Below are 20,907 nucleotides of genomic sequence, written 5' to 3'. Positions count from 1 at the left end.
CTACATTATGTTGGGCAGCGCGAGACTGGAGGGCTTTAACCTACTTGGAGACAATGGGGGAGGATGTTTTTGGAGCCGTGTGTGAGGGAGTTCTGGACTGACTGAGGTTGGCGAGGAGAGCGCAGTGATATTACGCTGCCAATGATTTCTAAATGATGCGTTGTAATACGCCAATATTAACACAGGCTGTTTCCTCCACTAAACCATCACATCCGCACCAGACATCCTTTCAAGGGAAATCACCACCTCTAAAGAGCTGAGTATTTAGCCACCTTTAAAGATAATGTCATTGAGAACAGGTACGCAGAACAAAGCAGAAGCTGTTTTGGATCCAAGCGATGGAAAACAAACAGCAAACAAAATGAGAGTAAGTGCAGAGTTACAGGGGGCAAAGGAATTTTTTTTACTTTTTTTGCACAGCCCAGTGTTTGACATACATGGAAACCCATCACTGTGCTTCAGAGTCTCCAAACCCAACTGAGAATTCCCCACATCCCACCTACACATAGAAACCCCAGCGACAGATTGTTGGAATGGAATGCACTCTCTCTCTCTCCCTGGAGGGACCCATCCTGCTTATCTAACTCCAGAATGTATTAGGCGCAGGTTGGCGAGAGCCAAGGCTTATGGGGAGCCCAGAGTCCGTGTTGGGGAAACTGCTGGAGTCTAACCAACTAAAACCTCATAGCTTGGCCATTGAGCGTGCTCTCTGGCCAGCTTTCCCGCTGCTTGTCCAGCTGGGACCACCCTCCCCGTGAGGACTTTGGCTGCAGGGTTAACAGAAGCTGAGCGTGTGAAGGAACAGTGTGACTCTGTCACTATATCACAGCTTTGTACGTCAGAAGCCCTTGGTTTGGGATCACTTGCGTCTCTTTCCAGCCTCTCCAGGTTCCAACAGTCTGTGTGCGACTCTGCATGAAGCACTCGTGTTTTTGAGGAGCTAAAAGGCTCATCTCTTCAAACCACATTAATCTTTTTAAGCCCAACTGGTTTATTTACCACACATTTGCCATCCTTGATCTCACAGTCTCAGCCCTAAGATCATTGCCTTCAGATTTAAGATCACAGAAATTTGGGAAACATTTCAAGTCTTAATTCTGAAGCTGCTTGTGTTGAAGCAGAGCGGAAAGAATGAGATGATTAAGGATTTTTCACCCAGAGTTGGCACAAACTGAAATGTGAAGGCTGTGACTCTGAGGCTGAAAAGAGAGAGGACCCGGGTTTGATTCCTGGACAGGGCAAAACCCTAGACGGGCTTCCTCACTCCACAAGCCTCACTTTACGGCAGTAAGTAGGAACTCGGTTGTTAGTCAATCAGCGGATTGCTTTGCCGGGGTAATCGTTTCAAAAAAATAATAATTTGGTCACTCCGTCTACAACTGATTGTGGGGACGCTGCTGTGCCCAATTGTCTGCTGTGCCCACAAAATACAGTCAATTCACTTCACAGTATATTCTGTGAAGCGCTTTGAGACGTCTCAAAAACGTGATAAGGAACGATATCGATTGCAAGGATTATTATTATTATGATTTACTCTCTAACCTGTGCTGGGTCTGACCTGGGCAGCGCCGCACAGACAGGGTAGAGGGAAGCGTTCTCCGTTTCAAAGCCTTTACCTTGACGAGCACAAATTTTGCGCAAGAGAGAGAAGAAAATGACAATGAGTTGATGACAATTAGCCTAATCAACAGTGACGTTTTCCCGTCTCTGAGTGAATACATTCCGTCTCTGCGGTGAATTTTGTAGCTTCATTTCACATTCACACCGTAGGGTTTCACTCAGACAAGATCTCACAAGCCTGAACACACGAAGCTGATGATAATTGCAGACCATAAATTGTACTTTTTTTAAAAAAAACAGGAATTTATTGACAGAGATAATAATAATAATAAATAATCCTTGCATTTGATATAGTGCTTTATCACGGCTTCACAAAATATACTGTAAAATGAATTGATTGTATATTTTTGTTGGTGAAAATTGTCTAAGTTATACAGAAGTGATTGAATATTGCAAAAAAATATATTTTATGTTATTTTGGCAATTTCTTCCCTGATTTTCCAAAGAGTGTGGAATGTAAATTGCATAAAAATAAAACTGCAAATGAACTGAAAGGAAACACAACTAGAATCTCTGTAGCTTAGACTTTGAGGAGGTGAGAGAGAGAGAGTGTGAGAGAGAGAGAGAAACCAGGATTATTTGCTCAGAGAATAATGAGTGTCCCTCAGAGCATTTACTGAGCGGAACATTTATGACATGAAGTGGCTCAACCACAAATGTGGTTGTGAACTTCCCCAACAGGAAACATGCCACTACCTGTCTTCCTCCGCCTCCTCACTGCCATCAGCTTATGCTTAGCCCTTTTCCTGTTCCCACCGAGGTGTGGGAAACGGCAACAGGGATCGGGAGAGTAAGGAATAGTTCCTGAATACGAGGGGAGTGAGCACCAGCACAGACACCAGACACGATGGGGGGAGAGAGAGAGAGAGAGTAGGGAACGGGGTTAGAGTAGAGAGCTCCAGTGGGGGGGGGGAGCGAGCCCTGGGGACAAGACTGGTTTGAGTGTGTGCCCAGAGTGTGTGTGTGTGTGTGAGAGGGGGGGGGGGGGGGCGGAAAGAGGGTTCAGATAAGTACATATAAAGCACCCGCCAACAAGATTGGACAAGGTCAGTGCTGTTGAATGCTGTGTTAAACATTGGAACAGGTTTAAATTTAGGTCAGGAGCTATTTTTCCTCATTTACAGTATCAATAAACCGTGTGTGTGTGTGTGTGTACACTACACACAGTCACTGGCTCAGGAATCAAAAAGACAATGAGCCAAACCCAGGCTCTCCACACCCCAGCGCCAATAGCCCTGACCGACCCACACAGTAGAGTCCTGTAGCTCAGTGGATGGAGCATCCGCCTCGCAAGCGAGAGACCTGAGTTCGATTCCCAGGCAGGGCGAAACCTTGGGCAAGTTTCCTAACTCCACACGCCTGTTTACCGCGCAGTAAGTAGGAACCCGGTTGGTAGTCAATTGGCGGATCCCTTTTCTGGGGGTAATAATCCCTTCACAAAAATAATAATGTGGTCGCTCAACCCACGGCTGTTTGTGGGAACCTGCTGTGTGCAATTGGCTGCTGCGTTTCGCCCACAACACATACAGTCAATTCACTTCACAGTATATTCTGTGAAGCGCTTTGAGACGTCTCAATGATGTAATAAGGCGCTGTATCAAATTATTGTTAGTATAATAAATACCCAAAATTACTCCCTGCTGTCACCAGGAGAGTTGGGCTGGTTCAGGGGGGAAAGTTAAAGGCTCCCTCCCTCCCTCTCTCTTTCTTTCTCCTTCAGTCAGCTACCTTGCTCTGTACGAGGTTATTTATTTAGACTGCGTACTGCAGGAATGAGAAAATAATTCATACCATACGCGCTGCTCAGCACAGAGTTTAGCAGTAGCCTGTGTCGAGGCACCAGCGCTATTTATTTTTGCTGGCAAGAGCTCTGATCGCCCTCGCACAATAAGCTCCATTGAGAAGCCTGTGTGTCCGCAGCCCCTCTCTCTCGCTCTCTCTCCCTCTGTTAATCGCCTCGCCTGGCTCTCAGACACACGCTTTATGGCCTTTCTTGCTCTCTAAACCCAGCCCTGCTCTGGAAAATCCCCGTCAAGCTATTCACGGCTGCTGCGGAAAAGTTGACTCGAGGAATGTGAGCTGGAATATAGTTGGAACTCTGTCTGTTTCTCATTAGCAACACCTTCCCCTCACTCACTGCCTAGAGAAACAGTTTGTCTTTGTTTCAAATCCACCTAAAGATTTTTTGGGGGGGAAAAAGGCAGGTAAACGGCAATGAAGGGATTGTCGTCTCACACACCATCATAATAAAATAATAATAATAATCCTGGCACTTGATACAGCGCCTCATCCCGTCTTTGAGACGTCTCAAAGCGCTTCACAGGATAAACTGTAAAGTGAAGTGACTGTGTGCTTTGCAGACAACAGTGTCCCACAAACATTCGTGAAGAGAATACACAATTGAGCAGTGAATTGTCAGCCGAGCACCGGGAGAGAGGAACTTCCTTCTCCTTTTCCAACAACGCCACAGATTATTAACATCCACCTGAACAGGGCACAGCTGGGCAGTGAGGTTTAACGTCTCATCCAAAGTACAGCAGCCAAGATAATGCAGAGCTCCCTCCAGCCTGGACTCCGTGCGAAATGCCAACATGGGGCTTGAACCCACAACCTTGTTCCCAACTGAACGAAGCTGACACCCCACTTCCTGTCCTCCGCTAACAAGCCAAACGATGGCTTCTCCGCTGTCTCTCAGTGACACGGCCTCTGATACACCTGCGTCAGATCAGGGTGATTTACGTCGCAGTAAACCAGCACAAAAGTGTGTTCTCGAGAGCAGACGGCAAACGTCATCTTAAAATGTTTTTCCAGCACAATTGCGTTTCCATCTGCTCCTTTCCATGTCCCGTTCCACCACATTCCAGGGAGCGAGTGAGAGCGAGCGAGCGCGCTTTCACTCGGAGTAAAGTTGTTATTTTCAGGATGAGAGTTACGCTAAATCACAGCTGAGAGCCCCTGATTATCCTCACTGAGCCACGCAGGTACAGCCCGAACAGCGGGTAATAATAGAGCAACGAGGTTACAGAAACTATGTCACAGATTCAGCTTGTAATTGTTTTCGCTATTTGTTTCACTGTTTATTTGAAGCTGTAGCTCAGCTTCCTACCATCGCTGCTGCAAGCAGAAGCCAATGTAGATTTACAAAGAGAATTAGCTGAGTATTTCACAAGGAAAATGTAAGGGAGCAGACAGCTGCTTCAGAGCACGAATAATATTAATAAGAATCCTCGCATTTGATAAGCGGCTTTTCACGTCATTAAGACTTCTCAAAGCGCTTCGCAGAATATACGGTAAAGCGTAGCGACTGTGTATTTTATGGGTGAAAAACAGCAGCCAATTGCGCACAGCAGCGTCCCCACAAACAGTCGTGGATCGGGTGATCTGGGTTGTTTGGATGTGGGGGAGCATTTAAAACGGGAATTTTCTCAGGTTTCCCTGAGGTTTCAGAAGGAAAAGGAAAAGTTGACCTTGAACTCGCCCGCTGTTTACACACAAACCAACACGCGTTTGCAGATACAGCAAACAAATGCATCAAACACAAGCTATAAATAAGGAAATAAGAGAGAAACAATAAATAACAGGAGTATAGAAAAAGTTGCAGGGCAAAACATTGTCACTGAGACAGTGTGACTGTGAGGAGCTCTGAGACGTGCGAGGGATATAACTGTTTATATCCTGATATAACTGGATTTCCCTGTTTATAATAATAATCCTTCCATTTGATTTCACGCCACCTGCCTGCTCGCCCCTCTCAGTGGGCTCCAGCCTGTTCCATGTCCCCCGCCCCACCATTGGTGGACAGGCCTTTAGCCACTCTGCCCTCACCCTCTGGAACTCCATCCCATGGTCCCTCTGCCTCGCCCCCTCCCTCGCCTCCTTCAAGACCCGTCTCAAGACCCTTCTATTCAACCGTGCCTTCAGGCACCCTCCGCCCGCGCCCCCCTCCCTCCCCAATCCCAACCCCCAGCTCAGCTCACTAACCACCTGGCTTCCTGGGCTTCAGGTGGCACTGTGCCCCTGATCACTGCCCGCAGTGATCTCTCCTCTCCAGCGAACCTAGAGAGCAGGGGCTCACTGTACACTTTGCCAGCCACAGCCAGCACTGCCCACTGGCTCCCTCTGTAAGACATGACTGGGTGCACAGTCATGTTAATGATGTCAGAGTGATTTCTGAAAATTGCTTTAAAAAAAGGCCACAAAACAAAACGCCCAGGTGGGGTGGGGTGATAATGACATGGGGTCCAGCGACTGGCATTGGGGGGGTACTGGTGTCCGCCCGCTGGAACAGCATCCTCAGGAATGAGGGAGTGTTGGAGCCGGAGGAACAAAGGCTGGAGCTGGGCAGCAGTGTTACAGTTAGTGTGAGGCTGTGGCTTTGAGAACAGAAATGTGCAGAACGTGTCTGAACGGTGAAGGAATGTCTGAAATCGCCAGCCTCGATCTGTCTGATAAGAGAGACAGACAGACAGAGAGCGAGGAGGACAGCAGCCCTGATTCCCCAGTCCAGGCTGTGGGCAAACCCTCACACACACAATCATCATGAGAAAGCTGGGCCTGCGGGAGGCTGACAGCCAGACCACACCAACATTCCTCCTCACATTCCCTTCAGCTCATTCACACATTCCCTTTTGGACATTAACTGGCAGTGTTGGCAGTGGCCCCCTGGTGCAGTTGGTTGGCAGTGGCCCCCTGGCGCAGTTGGTTGGCAGTGGCCCCCTGGCGCAGTTGGCTGGCAGTAGGCCCCTGGCGCAGTTGGCTGGCAGTGGCCCCCTGGCGCAGTTGGCTGGCTGTAGGCCCCTGGTGTAGTTGGTTGGCAGTGGGCTCTTGGTGTAGTTGGTTGGCAGTGGGCTCTTGGTGTAGTTGGTTGGCAGTGGGCTCTTGGTGTAGTTGGTTGGCAGTGGGCCCCTGGCGTGGTTGGTTGGCAGTGGGCCCCTGGCGCGGTTGGTTGGCAGTGGGCCCCTGGCCCGGTTGCTGTCCAGACAGCCTGAGATGGAGTGTGAGGATGTGCGAGGGCAGGTGAGTGGCTGAGAGATCAGGTCCCAGACTGACCTTCGCTGTATCACGACGGCCAAACAAACAAATGACCTCAGTAGCTCAGAGCTTCAGTCAGCCGGAGGGGGGTGTTGCTGCTGATCTGCTGTATGATTCTGTGCCTGAGGCACTTTGTTACAAACAGGACTATCAGACATTTCACACAGAGGATAGTAACCGATCTGTATCTCACGGCTTCCTCCAGCCTTGGTACCAGCACTGCCCCCACGCAGCAGACACACGCAAGCAGGCACATGCACAGACACACACGCATGCACACACGCACGCACGCACACACATCTCATGGTTGCTGTTGACGACAATCGTCATTGCAGTTTTTCTGCTGTTCTTACAAAAAAAAATACAATTTCACAACTAAGGCTGAATTGAGGAATTTTCCACATCTTAAGCTTTTATAGACAAAATGCCTCACAGACTGAGACCAGGCGGAATTCTGTGGCTCTGAAGCTTCAGCTGAATAATGAGAATAATGTGCAGGGCTCTGGGTAAGAATGGGGGAGTGGGGACCAGTTGGGGTGAGAGTGGGACTAGTTGGGGTAAGAATGGGGGAGTGGGACTAGTTGGGGTAAGAGTGGGGAGTGGGGAATAGTTGGGGTGAGAGTGGGGGAGTGGGACTGGTTGGGGTAAGAGTGGGGAGTGGGGACCAGTTGGCAGCTCTTTCAAAGAGCCGGCACAGGCACAATGGGCTGAATGGCCTCCTTCTGTGCTGTAAGATTCTATGATCCGAACACACGTCAAACGGCAGTGATTTCTCACAATAACCTGCGCACTCCCTGACTCACTGTTTGCTCAATCCTGATCCAACTCACATCAGCACGTGGCTCCACTCGGCCACACGCATACATTCCTGTCTCTGGGATCAAAGCCATTGCTTATTCAGCGAAAGAGAGCGCGCGGGAGACAAAGGGCTGAGAGATAATCACTGGAGAAATGCAGAGTGGACACACACACACACAATACACGCCCCACCCACCCACACACACCCACACTCTGAAGCTTACAGCTGATTATCCAGGTCCCCTTTGAACAATTCTGTTGTTGGCTCAGCTGACACTCACGATGATGCACAACACCAACAACATGAACTGAATTCGGTGCCTGAAGATTTCTGACTCTGATCCGAGTGTCTCCTGAAGTCTCTCCACACTCCCCGCTCAGCACTGGGTCTATGCAGAGTAACAGCCAATCATCGGGGCTCGTTAGCTCAGTAATTAATGGTTTAACTTCACAAGATCAGCCTCAGGATCAGGAGGAATGTCCTTAAATCAGTCTGACCTCATCCCCTCCAGAAACAACCGCCCACCCCCCCACCCAACATCCCTTCCCCCACCACACACAAAACACACAGTCACTGCACTGACAGTAATCACCGTGGAGGGTTTGAGCCATTGACGATACAATAAAACACGATACAGATATGTTTTTTTGGGGCCTTTCTCGCTCTCTTTCTCTGAAGTACTGAAGCAGTTAACGCATGTGTTTGCACAGTCACAGGAAGGTGTTGAGGGTTTGATAAATTGCTGTTTCGTGCTTTGTCCCAGTGATCACTAGCGACTCTCCCCACCCCCGGCTGGGAACCAGGAAAGGGAGGGGGCTGCCTGGTGTTCCCGAGCCTGGCAGGACCTCCCAACAGTCAACACAAGAGTCTGGGCAAGCACTGAGGCCAGTCAAACATGTGTGTGTGTGTGTCTGACACACACGGAAACCCGTCACCGTGACCAGCCGGGTGTCTGACACACACGGAAACCCGTCACCGTGACCGGCCGGGTGTCTGACACACACACACGGAAACCCGTCACCGTGACCGGCCGGGTGTCTGACACACACACACGGAAACCCGTCACCGTGACCGGCCGGGTGTTTGACACACACACACACGGAAACGCGTCACCGTGACCGGCCGGGAGTCTGACACACACGGAAACCCGTCACCGTGGCTTAAGAGCCTCCAAACTAAGCTGAGAATTCCCCACATCCCCCCCACACCTGGGAACCCCTGAGGGATGATGGATTGTTGGGATGGAAGCGGGTCGAGGGGCTGAAGGACCCTGTGTGGCTGCGTGTGGCCGAGGTGGTCTGGACGGAGGACGTTAGTGGTGACACACGTGTCCCCTGGGGTGGGGCATCCCGAGGAGGGAAGTGAGTCATGTGCAGGAAGTGCCCAATCCGCCTTTGGCTCACGGAATGTTTGGCAGGAAGTGACCCGGCCCCGGGGTCAGTGTGGACAGCATTCCCGGGAATGTCTCCTCTCCGCCATGGTCTGGAGGAGCCCAGACCCACATTCCTCCCGGCTCCAACCGTGGCTTCAGATTGAAGGTGACGGTGTAGAGAATGGTGGGAGATTCCTGAGTACAACTCCAACTTCGAACAATCAGCTTCGGCTCAATATACACGGGCTCAAGGCTTGGACCCTGAGGAATTCCATGCCTCTGACATGCACACACTGACATCCACTCCCACTGACACACACACTCACTCACACATTGACATACACGCTTACACACACACACATATTGACATACACGCTCACACACACACATTGACATACACACTCACACACACACATTGACATACACACTCACACACACATTGACATACACACACACGCACACACACACAGCTGGGAGCTCTGCTCTCACTCCGCTCACTTGAAACCCAATATTGACAGAAGGAACCATTTGGTTTGAATTTTCTCACAGCAGAGGCCGAGAGCCAGACACTGACATCTTTGTTACCCTGAAACCCAGAGTCTAACAACCTGAGTATAAAACCTCCATCTCACAGTCCCTTCACCTCACTTCCTCCCTCGCCGCCTTTAAAGGCACATCTCAAGACCTTCTCTTCGACCGTGCCTTAGGTCACCCTCCTACCCCCACCCTCCCTGCCTTCCACCCTTCTGATCCGAACCCCCAGGGCCTTTCTCTTCGGGTGGGGAGGACGTCCCAACTCCACTTTTTTTGTCCGCATATAAAAATGTCAAAAAAGGAAAATTAACAACTTTATTTCACTTTCACTGAGGCAGAGACCCACCAACCCCAACCCCCTGAGGCAGAGAGAAAGACAGACACTGAGACACACACACACAGTGAGAGAGAGACTCAAATCCTGTAGAATGCAGGAAGGGCAGAGCGAGGGAGGTGAGGGATCATCGGAAATTGTGTCCTCATTTACACCACTAAAAACAGCTGTTCATCACAGAAACCTCCTCCGGATCCTCTCCAACCCTCAGCGAGTTTCTCTCCCAATCCCTACACTGGGGGCTGGGCAGGGAGTGAGGCACTGACAGGATTACACACACACACACAGAGGATCATTAGCTCAGAATTATAATAATACAAGAGGTTTCAAAAAGAGAATTGGATAAATATTTGAGAAAGAAAATTCCGAAAAGGTGTGTAAGTGTGTGTGGGATGGTCACTGCTCGGCGCGATTGGCTGCTGCGTTTCGCCCACAAAATACAGAGTTAATACACTCTGCAATATATCCTGTGAAGCGCTTTGAGACGTCTCAACGACGTGTATCAAATACAAGGATTATAATTATTGTTATTATACACGGCTCTGTCAGTGTCCGTACAGGCTGAATGGCCAAGTAGCTTTCAGCGAATGCCCCGGGAAGACACACATACTCCCTCACACTCACTCACTCTCTCGGATGCTCACTCTCTCTCTCACACACTCACATACAGTGAGCTGTAAGCTGCTCCCCTGTCTGACGCTGATGCTGACAGGCCGACGTAGAGCAACAAAAGGAATAGTGTTTTACTGTGTCAGTCCACACCCCCCTCCCTTGCTCCCTCCCTCCCAGTGTAAGTGATCTCTCAGCCCAGCACAGCACAGAGCCAGCCAGCGGGAGCCACACACACAGCCAAGCTCTCAGAGAGCGGAGAGATCAGCCAGCACCTTCTCTCAGGTAGGTCTCTCCCTATCCCCCCAACACACACACAGCCCCCGCACCCCCCCAGTGATCCCCAGTGAGGCTGTGCTGACAGCTCTGATCTCCCATACAGTGACCGTGTGAAGCTAGAGTGAGATCGTGAGGACAATTCCTTCAACAGAATGAGGTGCGGGCAGACAGGCAGAGCAGACATGACTCACAGCGCGAGTTTATGAGCTGAAAGACAAGGGCTTTGGGACGTCATCCCGACATTAAATGGAAAGGTGTTTTATACATGTAATCAGTTGTTGTAGTTGTTGAGGTGCTTGTGGGCTAATGTGTGGTATTTCTTATAGCGTCCCTCAGTATGAAATGTGGAAAGTACAATGGAGCGACTTCAGGCAATGTTTCTCACACATTCGATGGTTTACAAATTCCCTATTTACATGTTTCTTATTAGGAAATATAGCAAACTGGCCCCTCATGCTGTTTGTTGGCAGCTTTTCTGCAAAATTATTTTGATGGTGAAAACGGACTCGAGTCTGTGGAGCAAGACATCACCTGAGATAGAGACTGAGACACAGACACACACACACTGACACACCAAGATATAAACACACACACACTGAGCAGACACACTAAGATACATACACAGACACACATGGTCACACACACCTACACACAGACACACGCACACAGACACAGAGACACACACACACAGGGACACACACACACACACACTGGGACACAGAAAAACCCACAGACTGAGACACTTAGAACTTCAGTGAACAACCAAGGCTGTCGTACAGACTTGTCACGTCGAGCACATTGGCAAAGAAAGAGACAGAAAGAGAGTCAGGGAGAGAGAACATCAAGAGGATGTTCCAAAGAGAGAGAGAGAGAGAGACACCCCCCCACCCCGACACAAAGAGGCAGAGAGGTAGAGGGAGAGACACAAAGAGGAAAATACACACACCGACCAACTATCACAGAGACACACACACACACACACAGGCACAGAGAGACACATTGAGCTGTGTGAAGCTCGGCTCTGAGATCTCCTTTACTGAACACAGACCGGGGGTGGGGGTGGGGGTAGGGGTGGGGGGTGGTTTGCTATCCTCGCTGTGTGCGCTCCGAGACGCTGCCCAGAGTGAGGGCGCTATTAAATGCAAGTTGTTGTTTTTGTTGTGTAAAGCGAGAGGAGCTGAGCCCTGCCAAGTGAGCACACACCCACTGGCTGGCTCTGGGGGGGGGTGTGGGGGGCCCGAATGGCCTCCTTACGGCCGTGATCAGTGTCATTGGGGAAGTGTCAGACGTTGCTGTGTTCCCGGGGTAACGAGCATCGGGCGATCCTGTGTCTGTTGTAAAGCATACCAGCCCGGCATTGAGCCGGCATTGTGTCACCGGTGTCAGGTTCCACCACCCACCCGCCCGCCCCCCCCCATCCCGGGCATCGGCCACAGTGACAGCTCCACTGTTACACTTTGCCATCACAGCGCGTGTGTGTGTGTGTGTGTGTGTGCAGTGTTGGGTGGGAGAACGTAGGGGTGAATGACTGCGCTCTCTCTGTCTCTCTGTGCGTCCTCTCACTCTCTCTCTGTGTGTCTCTCTCTCTATCTCTCTCTCTGTGCTAATGCCCAGGGCAGCTCCTGGGTCAAAGCCGTTCCAAAACGGAGGGAAATTAAATAAACTTTCCATTAAATTTTGCTTATTTAATAAGTTGCAGGAAATTCATAATATCCTCTCTCACTCAGGCTCTGTCCCTGTCTGGAGACATTATCCCATCAACACTGCAGGTCATTACAGGACGGGTCAGAGGCAGAGTGAAGCTCCCTCCCTCGATCTCTCTCCCTCCCTCGATCTCTCTCCCTCCCTCGATCTCTCTCAGTCCCTCCCTTCACCCTCTCAATCCCTCCTTTCACCCTCTCAATCCCTCCTTCTCTTACTCTCACCCCCTATCCAGTCACTGCGCTTTACAGTATATCCTGTGAAGGGCTTTGAGACGTCTTGAGGACGCGATAAGGCATTGGCTCAAATGTAATTTGTTGTTGTTGTTGTTGTTGAGGTACCTCACCTGTCCAGTGTGTTGCCCAGGTGAAGGCGGTGCGCCACCTGCTGGCCTGACAGCAATGTGCAGCCGGAAGGTGACAGGACCTCGTTCTGTCTCCATCAGTCACTGCGGAATCTCTCTGATCAACGATGTGTTGTCTGTGAGACGGGAAAGTTACACTGTTAGGGACCGAGTGAGTTTAGCAGAGAATTGGGGGAAACGTAGAAACAGGAGGAGGCTATTCAGCCCTCGAGCCTGTTCCGACATTCTATAAGGTCCTGTCTGATCTGTACCTCAACTGCAATTACCCGCCTTTGCTCCCTATCCCTTGATACCCCGACCTCACGACCATCTATCCACCTCAGTCTTGAAGGAAGGGAGAGAGAGGGGAGGGAAGAAGGGGGAGGGGAGAAGGGGAGGGGGGTGGAATGTGGACGAAAGGTGTGGAGAGCAATCAGCTGGAAGCGATTACTGAGTCTCTGGTTTGAGCCGCACTTTGGCAGCTGTGAACTGTCCACCTTTGAGCTGAACACGTTGTGTACAATGTTGACGGGAGTTTGGAGCAGATCAGAGGGTGTATTTAAACCTGTCTGTGATCAGAGGGAGAGCTTTAAACACACAGGAAAAGGAAAGGAAAAGGAAAGCTATTTGATGAGGGGTTTGTGAGGCGGAGGATGGTTTCAGTCTGAGGGGAAAGGCACGGAATTGGCAAACGAGTTTGCCAGATGGCATGTTATTTTGGGGGTGACTTTTCCTATTGCAGGGTTTAGTGTTTCTGTGTTGGTCGAAGCCAAGAAAGGAACTGAGCCAAACACAGAGAAAGTGAACGGTGGGGGAGGGAGGCAGTGAAGGGCGCCGGGGGGAGTGAGGGCATGCGAGGAAACGAGTGGTGAGGAGGTTTAACATTAACTTTGCCTTAACCCCAATCTCTCCGGCTCCTGCTTCACTTTTTTGGGGGATTCAAAAGCACCCAAGTCGTGGATTCTGAGCTCCAGCCCAGCGCTGGAGGGGGAGGTTGGTGGATCTCTTTTCTGGGGGTAATAATCCCTTCAAAATAAAAATTTGGGTCACTCAATCCACTGCTGCGTTTTGCCCACAAATACACAGTCACCACACTTTACAGTGTATCCTGTGAAGCCCTTTGAGACATCTCAAGGACGTGATCAGGCGCCGGGTCAAATGCCGGGATTATTGTTATATTATTTGATATCCCGGTGGATTGGGTGGTGTTTGCGATGATTTGCTCATCACCGGAAAAAGAGGGATGAAATGTTGCAAAATATGCAGAACAGGATGTGACTGGTGATAATTATCACATGGCAATACCGCAAATTACCCCCTTCCCCCCGACCCCCCCCCCCCCCCATCCCCGGGATAAATTAGCATCATGTGGTCTTTTAACAAGAGCGAGCGAGCGAGCGAGCGCGACCTGGAGCACTATGACCCTGGAGACATCTCGCTCCGTGGACCACTGGAATTTCGGCTTCTCCTGATTTCGAGCCACTTTTAGGAAGTTCACTTTAGGCTGAGCTGACAGGAGCCGAGGCGGTCTCGCTCGCTCGCTGCACCGGGCAGTTACCTGATACCCTCCCCTCCCCCAGCCCCTCGCTCCTCCCACCCCCCCACCTCCCCACGCCCCGAGCCTCTAAAAGGAAAATTGCAGTTGGAGATACTTCTGCAGTTAAATTGGAAAAAGCGCAGACGAGGGGCAGACGTGACAGTCAGACTGTGCTCTCGGCGGCTGCTTCTCGCTCACGGTAAGAAACATCAGCGCACGCACAGACGTCCCCGAGCACCGGGAAAGTGGGATGGGGGAGGGAATACCGCGACCGATGCACACACCGCCCCCCCCACTCCCCCAGCCCCGCGGACACCCCGAGGCGCCCCATCGTACCCCGCGTCGTGAGTCACGTTTCGGATTTTAAGATCGTGGCGAAAAAGGGGAATTTAGGAGCGAACAGTATTTTAAAACCACAGGACGGAAGGAATGTGACATCGTCTGGAGCCACAACAATCCGTCCGTTCGGCGAGAAAGGAATTGCACAGACACCGGAGGAGAGGAATGTGGTGTTAAATGGGTGGCTGTGCGTGGGGAGAGAGAGCGGTAGAGAGAGACTGGCGCTCGAGCGGCTGGTGTGAGGCTGAAAGTTGAGCACGGACACAACGGGGCTGAATGTCTGTCTCTGGGGCTGACGTTGTGCTGAGCGCTCTGGGACGCTATCCTGCGCGAGGGGCGCTGCATTGCTGTTGGGGACACGCCATGCCGAGCCACTGGGAGGAAGGTGGACTGGATGGACCTTGGTCTTCTTCCATCCGGCGACTCTTATGTGCACACGGACAGGAGGCGGTTGTTCTGATGGGGGGGCGAGGGGTGGGGTGGGGGGAGTGCGGGGTGGGGGGAGTTGGTGTCCAGACCCCGGACAAAGTGGCTGGGCGTCTGGCTACTGATCTCCGACTCGGACCAGCTACCGCCTCCCTCCCCCACCCCCACCCCCACCCTCACACACACACACAGCCCTCTGCCTCCCACAGGGAACAATGACCCCTGGTGGCCGGTTGGGGGTGTTGCAGCCACAGCTCCCCCTCGGTTTGGGGGGTGGGGGGGTGGGGGGGTCACTGCCCAACGCCCCGACCTCCTATCCTCCCAGAATTCCCGAAGACGTCAAAAATGTCCCAACCGGTAGCCACTGGGATTGGCTATATCCGCTCCGACCCTGGGAAGACCTCTTATCGGCCCCTCTCTGGCCAAGCTTTCCCACTGCTTGTCCAGCGAGGACCCCCCTCCCCGTTAGTTAGGGCTTTGGCTGTGGGGTTACCAGGAGCTGAGGGGGAGGATTCCCGGCCCCCAGTGACTGGTCGGCCATTCCAGGTCCTGCTGATGAGCCGGGCCGGGCTGTGCTGCCATCAGCAGTGAGTGCCCTGGGACACTGCGGCCCCTCCCAGCTCAGGACCCGGGACTAGTGACCGGCACAGAGGGCTGGCCTCAGCACTGGGTGAGGGGGGGGGGTGGGTGAGCTCTGTCTCTCTGGGGCGGGGCGGGGCGGGGCAGAAAGGCCTTCGCCTGTCCCTGAGAGTTAAGCCATGAAGGGAGACTGTGGCTCTGGTTGGCTGTGTTGACTTTTCTTTCTGCTCTGTCTCCCCACTGCAGGGCTCCACGGAGCAGCTCGACCCAGACACCGCGACGGAGACAAGGAGCAAGAACGCGAAGCTGAGCGCCACGCTCATCCCCCAGGGGCCCCAGCTCGGACCCCGGGGCCCCCAGCAACTCGATGAGCTCACACTGAGTGGTGTCCGGGAACCGGCAGCGAATGGCGGCAAAGTGACGGAGATCGGAGAGCTGGAGCCCGAGCTGGGAGTTGGGAGCCTGGAGCCGGGCTGGCGAGTGGGGGGAAGCCTGGAGGCCAACCTGCCCTACTTTGAAAGCCGAGGGGCGAGGGAGATGGAGAGCCAGGCAGGGGCAGACACAGGCACAGACAAGGACGGACTCACCGCGGGCGACCAGGAGCCACGAGGAGCCGGTGAGGAGGTGACGGAACCCGAGGCCGAGGAGACTCCGGTCAAGCCAGCCAGGACAGCCCTGGAGGTTCACTTGACCCCCGCGCCCTCTGGCCGGGCCTACATCGACCTGCAGTGGGAAGGACCCGAGGCCTCCTCTGTCACCCCCCACAACAAGTCACCCAAACCCCTCCCGGTGTCACCCAACACGGTCCCCCAGCCCTCCGCCCCGACCTACCCCAGCCCTCCCCCACTCTCCCGCCTCCCCCCTCCCCCCACACTAGCCCAACTCCCCAGCCAGGCCAGGAAGACCAACATTCTGGAAGATTCCAAGGTGCGGCGGGCCGGAAAGAAGCCCATGTTCACGTTCTTCGAGAAACCAAAAGTCACTCCCAACCCGGAGCTGCTGTCGCTGGTGCTGGGCCTGGATGAGAGGAAGCGACGAGAGGAGCCGGGACCTGGGGTTGGACTTGGGCTGGAGGAGGAGGAGTACCTGAGCCTGGGGGCCGAGGCTGCCTCGCTGGCCCAGCCCTCAGAGCCAGGCTCCGGCCCGTACCAGGCCCCAGAGTGGCTGTCCTGCCTGAAGCCCTCAGAGGCCAGGGCCCAGCTGCAGAGCGGAGCCTCCCAGGCTCTGGCCGAGCGGACGGGCCGGGGGGCCGAGCTGTTCGCCAGACGACAATCGCGGATGGAGAAATATGTGATCGAGTCGGCACCGGTCAGAGAGACCCCCGCCCGCTCCCCCTCCCCTACCATGTCCCTGCCACCATCTTGGAAATGCTCGGAGCTCCCCCGAAGGGCCTCGGCCACTGGCTGGTTGACGGGGCCGAAGAGCTCACGCGGAGGTTTCAGAACCCAGCCTGCAGCCTTCACGGCCCCCCCTCGACCCCCCCCACAAGCCCCTCCTCGGTGGGATGGCTCCCCTCACCAGCTCAACCCCTCCCTGTTTATTCTCTCCCCCAAAAAGAGCCCCACAGCCTCCCTGCCCAAGGCAGCGCCCCCTGCACCTAAGGTCATCATGGCTGAGGAGCCTCCACCAACCAGGCCCCCACCTCCCCTCAGGCAGGCCTCACTGCCTGCTCCTCAACCACAGGCCTCACTCCCTGCTCCTAAACCACAGGCCTCACTCGCCGCTCCTCAATCACAGGCCTCACTCCCGGGCACATTCATACAGGCTGCTCTCCCCGGTCCCCTCAGACAGGTCTCATTCTTCTCCACCATCAACGAGGCCTCACTGCCCGCTCCCCTCACACAGGCTGCTCTCCCCACACCCCAACCGCAGGTTTCCTTCTCCCACCAGGCCTCACTCTTCCCTCCCCAACCACAGGCCTTGTACACCTCCACCAACAACCAGGGCTCATTCCCCTCCCCCCTCACACAGGCCTCGCTCCCCTCCCCCCTCACACAGGCCTCGCTCCCCTCCCCCCTCACGCAGGCCTCGCTCCCCTCCCCCCTCACACAGGCCTCGCTCCCCTCCCCCCTCACGCAGGCCTCGCTCCCCTCCCCCCTCACACAGGCCTCGCTCCCTTCTCCCCTCACACAGGCCTCGCTCCCCTCCCCCGGCAGAGCCCCCACCTCCCCACCCAGGCTGAATGGGTTTGGTAACCATGACGACAGCTTCAGTGCCGCAGTGATGGCCGTGCCGGTGGAGGTGGTCCCGGTGTCGCCACCATCGTCTTCCCCCAGCCGCGGCAGCCCGTCCCCGAGAGGCCAGGACCAGGCACAAGCCCCCAGACCCTCCTTCTCAGCCAAGAGAGCGGGACTCGAGGCCCAGGTGTGGATTCCGGCCTCGGCCTTTCTCTGAGGGGGGTTGGGGGTGGTCGACAGTGAGGAGGGTAAACTCACAGTGTTATATACACCGGGTGACCAGAAAGTCATCATATCCACTCTATTATCTAAAAGAAAACAAAAATATCATAATTTCTTTTGAGGCTTATTTGACATTGTGATGGTATCACAACTTTTTGGTCACCATAGGAACGGGAGGAGGCCATTCAGCCCCTCAAGCCTGTTCTTCCATTCTATCAGATCATGGCTGATCTGTACCTTAACTCCAAGTATTCAGAAAGTTCAGAAACACGTACCCTTATTTCTTTGCTGTGACAGCGTCAAACTATGCTAATATCTCCATAGCTTCTGACTGATCTCCTCTGAACCAATATTTTGAGACGTCACCTTGGTTCATCCCCCTCACCCACCCACACACCCACCCACACACCCGCACACAGACTGCACAGGTCTGAGCCGATGGTGGCTGGAGCTGAGATCTTGTCACCGGTTAGAATCAGACTCTCCCTCCCTGGTTCTCCCTCTCCCTGCTTTCCCAAATCTCTCTGCTCCCTCTCTGTGTCTGTCTGTCCCGCCTGAACTGTCTGAGGGTGGTTTATTGTTGGTCTGTGCCTCAGGATTGAAACACAAACCGCGGGTCTGACTGGCGGCCAGTGATAGCCTCTCTCTATCTCTTCTGCTCTTCAATAAACCTCTCGCTTCCTCAAACTCCTCTTTCTCTGTCTCTTTCTGTCATTTGTCTCTTATTAAAGATGTTCATGACAGTGGGTAACGCGGGAGAAAACATCAGCAAAGATTCCTTTACAACAACAACTTGCATGTGATACATTTATGTAATGTCCCCCACACAGGGTAGCGACCCAGAGCCCTTGAGATCCTAACACCTGAGGCAAGGTTACTGAAGGGAGCAACTTGGCTGTTTCCCCTCCCGTCATGCATTTGCTCCCTGGGTCTCTCACTCACAGGCCATCTCCTGGGAGAGGGCTGGGGGGTGGGTGGGTGGCGGGGGGGGGGGGCAGGAGTTTGATGACGAGGAAGGGGACATGTTATTTGATCACATGAAGTTGTGGTTAGCACACTCGTCTCGTAAGGGAGAGCACCGGGGTTGGATTCCCGGGCAGGGAGAAACGTTCGGCAGGTTTCCTAACCCCACACGCCTACTTACCTGGTGGAAAGTAAGTACCCAGTTGTTAGTCGACTGGAGGATCACTTTCCAGGGGTAATAATCCCTTAAAATAAATGTAGTGACTCTTTTCACGGCTTTTTGAGGGGACGATTGGCTGCTGCGTTTCACCCACAAAACATACAGTCAATTCACGTTACAGTGTAATCCGTGAAGTTCGGCACCAAATGCAACGATTATGATAATTGACGGATTCTGCGAGGATGTAACTCATTGTGTTCTCTCTCTCTCTGCAGCTGAAAGCCTCCCCTGGGAGCCAGACCTGGAGACCCAGCTTCGAGCGGCGGCTGAGCAGCCCCCAGCGTCTGAGCGAGGAGTGGAGGGAGGGTCCGCGCTCGCTCCCCCACCCCCTCAGCCCCCCGGGGGGGTGGTCAGTGCCCAGAGACCCCAGGACCAGCGCCGACAGCCGGCGGCTCAAGGACATCCTGGCCATGAATGTGGTGAACGCCGCCCGGCGGAAAAAGCTGGGGAGCCCTGTGTCCGAGGCTCTGGGGCCCAGCCTGGTCTCCCCGGGGCCCGGCCTGGTCGCCCCGGGGCCCAGCCCCGGCCCCTTCTCCCCCCCCTCACCCTCCTTCAGGCCCTCCCCGGACACTCAGCACACAGTGACTCGCTCTCCCCTCCGCCTCTACAGCCGCTCCCTCACCGACTCCGACTTCTCTGGGGTGTCTGAAGACTCCAGCCCCAAGTCCCCCAGTTACCTCAACTTCTGCCCCCGCGGCTGGAGTGGGAGCAAGGCCAGGTTAGCCGAACACCTGCCCTAGAGACACACACTGCCCACCAGCCCTCCCGCCCAACATTCACCCTAATTGTTATTAATAATAATAATTTGGAAGCTGGTTTCATTTCGTTTCTCAACCCACGGCTGTTTGTGGGGACGCTGCTGTGCGCAATCGGCTGTTTCGCAACACAAAATACACAGTCACTACACTTTATAGTATATTCTTTGAAGTGCTTTGAGACGTCTCGAAGACATGATGAGGCGCTGTATCACATGCAAGGATTATTATTATTATAAAATGCTTTGGGTTTCGGTGCTGGGAACGTCCCCCAATTTCCCCATGGCTCAGCTCAGTTTCACACCCTTGCCTCAGGTCAGCTCTGACCGTGAGCCCGAAGGCTGGCGTGACCGGCAGACGGGAAACTTACAGGCCAAGTCTGCAGTCGCCAGCCTCCGCGCCTCCCCGACTCCAACGCCACAACCTTTCCCACCCCAACAGAAACTCCAGGGTTTTGCCCCTGGCTCGGCAGTCGCTCATTAACCCAGACAGCCACACAGAGATGCTTCACAACCAGGTCCATCTCCGCACCCGCTCCCCTTCCCAACCTGTCGCCCAGACATTGCCTCCGCGTTCAGCTAATGGCTCGCTCGCTCACTCACGCACTGTCACTCACCTCCAGTGTACGTCACACAACCCGCTCAGTCTCACTGTCACCAGTTATAACCAGCAGAACTTCTCCATATAAAGACATCTCAGCTTAGGTTTTTCTTCTGAACAATACAGTTTTCCTTCTCTCTGTCTCTCTCCCCCGGCTCGACTGATGATTATAAATAGAATAAGGTCCGAAACCATTTCCTATCAAATGCAAACGAGATTGTATCTCATTGATGATAAATATATAAACTTGGTTTCAGTTTGAGCGTCTGCATTTATTGTGTTGGTTATTAAGGGCATCTCAGAGTAAAGCTGGTTAATTGGGGACATTGGCACCCAGACACGTCCTCCACTCCGCACCCCACAGATCCTCCCAAGCCCACACCCCCACCCCCAGACTGAGGGAGGGGATGAGGGTACAACACATCCACAATTTGATAGCTACCCAGCATTTTCCTCTATTGACAAAC

The 20,907-nt window shown here is 53.4% G+C and overlaps 1 protein-coding gene across 1 annotated transcript; it reads left to right on the top strand.

Annotated features, from left to right (window-relative positions):
- The first annotated feature begins 8,927 nt into the window (after positions 1-8,927).
- Positions 8,928-19,918, top strand: LOC103188253 (proline-rich protein 36). The gene is made up of 4 exons (XM_042340111.1): positions 8,928-9,006; positions 10,502-10,584; positions 15,750-17,867; positions 19,301-19,918. Exons 1-4 carry the CDS (start codon positions 8,928-8,930, stop codon positions 19,823-19,825), a joined length of 2,805 nt encoding a protein of 934 aa, XP_042196045.1. The 3' UTR covers positions 19,826-19,918.
- The last annotated feature ends 989 nt before the right edge of the window (positions 19,919-20,907 follow it).

The sequence above is a fragment of the Callorhinchus milii genome, unplaced genomic scaffold (assembly GCF_018977255.1).
Source record: "Callorhinchus milii isolate IMCB2004 unplaced genomic scaffold, IMCB_Cmil_1.0 Scaffold13, whole genome shotgun sequence".
In the NCBI taxonomy this organism is placed as follows: Eukaryota; Metazoa; Chordata; class Chondrichthyes; order Chimaeriformes; family Callorhinchidae; genus Callorhinchus; species Callorhinchus milii.
The sequence above is the reverse complement of the archived record's forward strand: the minus strand, read 5'-3'. Positions and strand labels throughout refer to the sequence as shown.

Coding starts and splice junctions, on each gene's coding strand:
- LOC103188253 (XM_042340111.1), top strand. CDS start 8,928: ATGGTCTGGAGGAGCCCAGACCCACATTCCTCCCGGCTCCAACCGTGG. Junction 9,007..10,501: donor AGGTGACGGTGTAGAGAATG/GTGGGAGATTCC, acceptor CTCTCAGCCCAG/CACAGCACAGAGCCAGCCAG. Junction 10,585..15,749: donor CAGCCAGCACCTTCTCTCAG/GTAGGTCTCTCC, acceptor TCCCCACTGCAG/GGCTCCACGGAGCAGCTCGA.